Here is a 7,806-nt window from a genome sequence, read left to right as displayed (position 1 = left end):
GAGAGAGAGAGAGAAAAGAGAGAAAGAGAGAGACACAGAAAGAGAAAGAGAGAAAGAGAGAGAGAAAGAGAGATGAAGAGGAAAAGAAAATGAGAAAAAGAAAAGGAGAGAGAAAAAGAAAGAGCAAAAGAGAAAGAAAAAAGGGGAGAGAAAGAACAAGAGAGAGAAAAGAGAGAGAAAGAAAGAGAAAATGAGAAAGTTAGAGCACAAACAAAAGAGAGAAAGAAAGAAAGAGGAAAAATGGAGAGAGAAAGAACAAGAGAGAGAGAGAAAGCAAGAGAGAGAAAGAGAAAGAAAAGAGAGAGAAAAGGAGAGAGAGAGAGAAATTACAAGGAGGTGAACGTCCCTCTTCATTCCTGTCTTCCATTCTTCACTTCACAATGTGCCTGTTCTTGTGTATTTTATCAATTGAGGTTGTGATTGAAATGAAAGAAATTAAAACAACGCAACAACAGCTGTTCTGGTGTGTGTATTTGTGTTTGTGTCCAGCCTCACTTCTTTTGCTCATTAAGTCCAGCCTGAACCTTACAAATGGCATCTTAATCCTCTTGGCCTTCAAAACCTCCTTTTTAAAATTTGATATTTTATTTTATTTCTTATCCCCTGCAAGAGCTGAATGGATCGATAGACTCCATTACGATTATTACATTATCCCCACCATTACGATCCATTCCCATAATTTTTGTAACTGTGGGCTCGAAACACCCACGGTCTTTCTTATGTAATGACTTTCTTCTCCCTTCGGGCTAGAATCTTTCTTCAATAATTAAAAAACAGAGGTTTTTTTAGCAGGGGTGTATTGCTTTTACTAAGAAACCTTTATTGCGTTATGAATATTTTGATGCGATTTGCAGATGGTTTGTAAAGGTTATAATCTGCTTTGGATGTGGGATCTTAAACCATCTTAAATTGATAAATATCAACATTTAAAAGTATAATTAACCCAAATATACGGTAACTCTTCTACCTGTCCTTCCTTCCTTCCTTTCTTCCTTCCTTTCTTCCTTCCTTTCTTCCTTCCTCTTTTTTCTTTCATTCATCTTTCATTTGCTTTCTTTCCTTATTCTGCCCTTCCTTCCTATTTCTTTTTTCTCTTTCATTTCTCTTTTATTCATCTTATTTTATTTCCTTCTTCTTTTCTTTTTTCTCTTTCATTTCTTTCCTTCCTCTTTTGTTTTTTCCTTCCTTCCTTCCTTCCTCTCTGTGCCTCTTTCTCTCTTCCTTTCTTTCCCTCTGCCTTTTCCTTCCTTCCCTCTCTCCCTGTGTTTGTCTTCCTTTCTTTCACTGTCTTTTCCTTCCCCCTCCCTTTCTGTCTCTTTCTTTTTCTCTTCCTTTCTATTTTCCTCCCTTCCCTCCTTCCCTCTCTGTTTGTCTTCCTTTCTTTCCCTTTCTTTCCCTTCCTTCCTTCCCTCCCTGTGTCTCTCTTTCTTTCTTTTTCTCTATTCCTTTCCTTTCCCTCTCTTTTCTCCTTCCTTCCTTCCATAATACTCTCTAATCCACACCATGTAAATATTATTGTATTTAGTATATTAATATTATTTAGTGTTGTATTTACTATACTTATAAATAGTTACTATAATAAGTAACTATAAGTATTTACTAAAATATGTTAAGATAGGCATGAGATACAGGAATAATATTGTCAAGGTATATCCAAACTAATTTAAAGTACTCCTCAAAGTTCAAATTTATTTCCGGAGCCATCCTGGTACCTAAACCGGGAAACCTGAATTGAGTTTCCCACTCAATTGAAAGTTCACATCCCTTGTTCCCCCGCCCAGAAACCTGTCACGCTGCCCACTCAGATTGTGCCAGCGTGTCCAGTCCTCCTTCCACTTCCGCCCAGGTGAGTGGGCACAGGATGTCCTTGAACCTCTCAAAAAAATGCTTTGTGGCTGCATCATGAAAATCACCCCTCCCAAGTTCTCATCAACATCAGGCCTTCTATAAGATAGTGTGGCAAGCCGTTGATTTTACATTTGATAGGAATTCCTATCTAAAACGCCCTTTTTATAGATTTGTGAAGTTAAACAGGCAAAAATTATTACTTCCCGTCTTCTACCTCCTTTGCAGTTTCGCAGCTACCCTGTTCAGACCGCTACGTTCTGAGTCCATCCTCCGGACGTTTTAATTTGCCCAAGCTTCACATCAATTAAAAATACACGCGGTAGATCAAAGGCGGTTTTGCAGAGATAAAATGAATACCCAGTAAGCCACCAAATGGACTCTTTAACTATTTAGACCCGTAATTCTCCTCCCTTGGGGCTCTTGACTAAAATAACGCCACTCAAAAAATTGGCACATTAACCACGCTTGCCGCTATAACCAGAGCAGCCAATTTTTAACAATATATAACAACAAAAACATTTGGTAGCTGAGAAAGGCAGAACAGGAAGATTAAAAGGAAAAAAAGTTGGAAACCACATCAGAAAAAGGAGAGAACCCACCGCCCAGAATTCCACATAATTCTGTGGATTTCTGTTGCCGTGGTATTTTCCGTGGGTTGGGCTATTGATTAACTGCCCGCCCCCTCAGTCTGTCCTACTCCACAGGGGTGGCGTTGAAAGAGCTGTTGAAAATACAAGGGCTTCCATAGGTGAATAATAATTATTTTTATTACGTGATGAACCAGCATTAGAAATATGCAATATTTTTAAAAATACAGTGATACCTCTACTTAAGAATGCCTCTACTTTCTAGATAAGAACTGTGTGTTCAAGATTTTTTTGCCTCTTCTTAAGAACCATTTTCTACTTAAGAACCCAAGTCCGGAAAAATTTCCCAGGAAGTTTGAGAGCAGCACGAAGGCCCTGCCAGTTTCCTGTCATTCCCTTTTTAATCCCAGCCATCTCGGGCTTTTCTGGGCTGCCAGAGGAGCCTTTTGGTGGCGCTTAAGAAGGCTTTGGCAGCCCAGAGCGAACGGAGTGTTTTCCTTTCTCTGGGCGCTTGGAGAGGGAATAAACTTCTGCCAGTGTCCAGAGAAAAGAAACGCTCCCTTCGCTCTGGGCAGCGACTGTCCTCCTCTTTCTTCTCCTCCTCCTCCTCCCACCCAAATTCCAAGCTTTTATTTCTTTCCTAATGGGTTTGCACACATTATTTGCTTTTACGTCGATTCCTATGGGAAAAATTGCTTCCACTTACAAACTATTCTACTTAAGAACCTGGTCACGGAACGAATTAAGTTCTTAAGTAGAGGTACCAGTGTAATACACAATAGTCCACAATGTACAACCGGAATTGGGCCCCAAATTTCTGTTGCTTAAACGAGACTGTCATTAAGTGAGTTTCATGCCATTTTACGACCTTTCTGGCCACCACTGTTAAGAGAATCGTAACGGTTTGTGAAGTCCCTAACACGGTTGGGAAGTGAATCTGACTTTGTTTTGTGAGTCAAGGGGTCTGGATGTAAATCACATGAAGTTAGTTGGGGGAAAGATCAAAAGCAACATGAGAAAATATTATTTTACTGAAAGAGTAGTAGATGCTTGGAACGAACTTCCAGCAGATGTGGTTGGTAAATCCACAGTAACTGAATTTAAACATGCCTGGGATAAACATAGATCCATCCTAAGATAAAATACAGAAAATAGTATAAGGGCAGACTAGATGGACCATGAGGTCTTTTTCTGCCATCAATCTTCTATGTTTCTATGATTTGGATGAAAAAAATCACAGATATTGTCAAAAATAAAAATAATAGACCTGGTTAATATATTCATCTTAATTAAGGCTATTATGCCCATCAATGATATTTAAAGATTTCCCCACTTTTCCAAGGGGGACCAGCCTGGCACGTAAGACTACAAATCCCATGTGCTGTGGCCATGCTGGCCGAAGAGGGCAGGGTAGCCTCCTGCCCGTGAAACAATGGGTAGTGTAATCCCAAATTCCACGTCAGGAATAGCACGAAACAGGTTGGAATGTTCACCCAAATTTCAGCAAGAGTGATAATAATTGCTGCTCTTTGTGGAGTGAGCACCACTCAGCGAAGCCAGGGGCTGAAATTGATGGAGCAGCTTTCGAGGTAGGAATAATTACGCTGGAAAAAATAACAGCAAAGTCCTCTTTCCTGTCTTCCCACAGGCGATTTCTAAATGGAGAAAGTCAGAAGTAGAACAAAAGTTCCCTCCACCTCCGATGGGATCAAAACTCAGGTAAGGGATGTTTCTCTTCTCATCTAAGGAGCTTTTTGGCTCGGACTTTTTGGATGAGAAGGGAAACGCTTTCAAATATTTATTTTATTTTATTTATTTATTCATTTGTCCAATACACAATACATATGGAAGAGAATAGATATGAAGTTTAATGTTTCCAAATATAAAATAATGCACTTGGGGAAAAGGAATCCTCAATCTGAGTATTGCATTGGCAGTTCTGTGTTAGCAAAAACTTCAGAAGAGAAGGATTTAGGGGTAGTGATTTCTGACAGTCTCAAAATGGGTGAGCAGTGTGGTCGGGCAGTAGGAAAAGCAAGTAGGATGCTTGGCTGCATAGCTAGAGGTATAACAAGCAGGAAGAGGGGGATTGTGTTCCCCTTATATAGAGCGCTGGTGAGACCACATTTGGAATAATACTGTGTCCAGTTCTGGAGACCTCACCTACAAAAAGATATTGACAAAATTGAACGGGTCCAAAGACGGGCTACAGGAATGGTAGAAGGTCTTAAGCATAAAACGTATCAGGAAAGACTTCATGAACTCAATCTGTAGAGTCTGGAGGACAGAAGGAAAAGGGGGGACATGATCGAAACATTTAAATATGTTAAAGGGTTAAATAAGGTTCAGGAGGGAAGTATTTTTAATAGGAAAGTGAACACAAGAACAAGGGGACACAATCTGAAGTTAGTTGGGGGAAAGATCAAAAGCAACATGAGGAAATATTATTTCACTGAAAGAGTAGTAGATCCTTGGAACAAACTTCCAGAAGACGTGGTAGATAAATCCACAGTAACTGAATTTAAACATGCCTGGGATAAACATATATCCATCCTAAGATAAAACACAGGAAATAGTATAAGGGCAGACCAGATGGACCATGAGGTCTTTTTCTGCCGTTAGTCTTCTATGTTTCTATGTTTCTATGAAGTAATACATATAAAGATAATATGTAAAAATAGAGGAGAGGATATATGAAAGGAAGAAAATATATATGATATACGATAAAGGAAAGACAATTGGACAGGGGACAAAGGCACACTAGTGCACTTATGTACGCCCTGGAGAGGTCAATCGTGGATAGTCTAAGGGAGAAATGTTGGGGGTTAGGGGTTGACACTATTGAGTCCGGTAATGAGTTCCACACTTCGACAACTCGATTGTTAAAGTCATATTTTTTACAGTCAAGTTTGGAGCGGTTAATATTAAGTTTGAATCTGTTGCGTGCTCTTGTGTTGTTGCGGTTGAAGCTGAAGTAGTCATTGACCGGTAGGATGTTGCAGCATATGATCTTGTGGGCAATACTTAAATCGTGTTTTAGGCGCCGTAGTTCTAAGCTTTCTAGACCCAGGATTGTTAGTCTATTTTCATAGGGTCTTCTGTTTCGAGTGGAGGAGTGAAGGGCTCTTCTGGTGAAATATCTTTGGACAGTTTCAAGGGTGTTGATGTCTGAGATGTGGTATGGGTTCCAGACAGATGAGCTGTATTCAAGGATGGGTCTGGTAAAAGTTTTGTAGGCTCTTGTGAGTTGTGTGAGATTGCCGGAGCAGAAGCTACGTAGGATCAGGTTAACAACTCTAGAAGCCTTTTTGGCGATATTGTTGCAGTGGGCTTTGGCACTTAGGTCAAAACCTGAAAGTCCAGGTTGGCAGCAATTGTTTTTTCTGCAGTTCTAATTCTCCTCTGAAGTCTGTGTCGGTCTTGTTGGGTTGCAGAACCAAACCAGACAGTGAATATTATTATTTCTAATGTTTTTCTAATCCTTTACCTCTTCATACTATTAAATCTTCACATACCTCCATTATGTACTGTTGTGGTTAGCTCTGGCCCAGCTCCTGCCCCAAGGACTGTGGATGTGTGGGAGACATCCACATGCTGCAGGCCTGTTTTGCCCCCCCCCCCGGTGGAATCTGCTGATGAAGGCTCCTCTGACCAAGAAGACATGAGTGACAGGGAGGAGGAGAGTGGGGCAGACAGCTCAGAAGGAGATCAATTATCTAGCTCCTCCTTGGGTTCAGAACAAGAGTCAATGATACAGCCATGCATGCGGAGAGCGATGCATAGGCAGCAACAACTGAGAGATTATTATCAAAGAAAATGAGGCCACCTGTGGTTGGGTGGGGCTGTGGTCATTAGTGAGGCTGCTGTGGGTTTGGCCATTGTGGAGGATTATCTGATCCTTGTTTTTTGTGACTGCTTTACTGACTTTGACTATTTGTGTGCTGATTTCCCCCCGCTTTGAAACTAAACCAGAGCAAAGGGTGTTTCACTTTATGAAAGAAGGACTGTGAATTGCCTCACAGCTGCAAGCTAAGTATCACAGAACTGATAAGGGACTTGTACAAATTACCAGTTTGTTTGGAGATGAGTGCTCTTTGCTATACCAAAAGAGGGCTTGGTTTAAGTGAATTTTCATTATAAAGAACATTGTTTTGAATTTTCAAACGTGTGTGTGTGTCTGAAATTTGTACCTGTGAATTTTTGGGAGGAGTCTACCAGAGAGCTTGACAGAACAAGTACAGTGTTCCCTCGATTTCCGCAGGGGATGCGTTCCACGACCGCCCGCGAAAGTCGAATTTCCGCGAAGTAGAGATGCGGAAGTAAATACACCATTTTTGGCTATAGACAGTATCACAAGCCTTCCCTTAACACTTTAAACCCCTAAATTACCATTTCTCATTCCCTTAACAACCATTTACTCACCATTATTACTGGTACTCACCATTGAATAAGACACTTAGTGATCCTGATATTTATAAACATAATTATTTATTAACAATAATCATTTTTTTGTTACTTATTTGCAAAAAATATTAGTTTGGTGATGACATATGACGTCATTGGGTGGGAAAAACCGTGGTATAGGAAAAAAACCACGAAGTATTTTTTAATTAATATTTTTTGAAAAACCGTGGTATAGGCTATTCGCGAAGTTCGAACCCGCGAAAATCGAGGGAACACTGTACTAGACAAAACACACAAACAAACACAGAAATAAATAAAAGTCTCCAAGTGTTTACTTTGAGCTCTCGTCACCTTGTAGGAGGAAGCGGATCGCCTGGTGGAGGAAGAGACAACCATGAGGAAGGAAGTGGAGCTTTTCCTGCAGGAAGAGTTAGACAAACTTTTGGCCGAAAAGGAAACCATCAAAGAATCCGAGGAACTCCTGCGGAAGGCAAGCCAGGAATTCAAACTGAGCGAGAAATCCAGGGCTCCGTCCAAGAAGAGCAAGGCTAGTTTGGAGCAACCCCCCAAGCTTGAGAAGACCGGGGTGGAAGAGGACCTCCTCAGCTTGCTGAACGAACCGTGGGATCCTCCCAGGGACCCGACCACGGGCGAGTTGGAAGACCAGTGGGACAAGTTGTCCTTGTTGGATGAGTCGATGCTGGACTTGAAGCCCCTGGCGAAACAGAGGGGATTTTCAAGGCCAGAAGAAGACGATACGATACTGGAGGAGGAAGAGAAGGAGGACAGAGGCCAGTCGTTGGAGAAGAAGGAGGACCAGCTGGTCCAGATGCCAAGCAGGGGGGCACAGCATCTCGTCATAGATTACCACGAGGAAGAGGGCAGCCTGAAGGAGGGGTCCAAGCACAGCTTATGGTGAGTGGGATGGGATGGGATGGAATAGAAAATAGGAATGAAATAGAATAGA

The 7,806-nt window shown here is 41.3% G+C and overlaps 1 protein-coding gene across 1 annotated transcript in view; it reads left to right on the top strand.

Annotated features, from left to right (window-relative positions):
• Positions 1-7,210, top strand: part of KCNK4 (potassium two pore domain channel subfamily K member 4) — a 26,470-nt gene extending 19,260 nt beyond the window's left edge. The window contains exons 7-8 of the mRNA XM_070766766.1: positions 4,084-4,154; positions 7,198-7,210. Of these exons, the coding sequence (XP_070622867.1) occupies positions 4,084-4,094 (11 nt within the window). The 3' untranslated portion in view covers positions 4,095-4,154; positions 7,198-7,210. The remainder of the gene's footprint in view (positions 1-4,083; positions 4,155-7,197) is intronic.
• The last annotated feature ends 596 nt before the right edge of the window (positions 7,211-7,806 follow it).

Source organism: Erythrolamprus reginae, chromosome 13, assembly GCF_031021105.1.
Source record: "Erythrolamprus reginae isolate rEryReg1 chromosome 13, rEryReg1.hap1, whole genome shotgun sequence".
Classification (NCBI taxonomy): domain Eukaryota; kingdom Metazoa; phylum Chordata; class Lepidosauria; order Squamata; family Dipsadidae; genus Erythrolamprus; species Erythrolamprus reginae.
The sequence above is the reverse complement of the archived record's forward strand: the minus strand, read 5'-3'. Positions and strand labels throughout refer to the sequence as shown.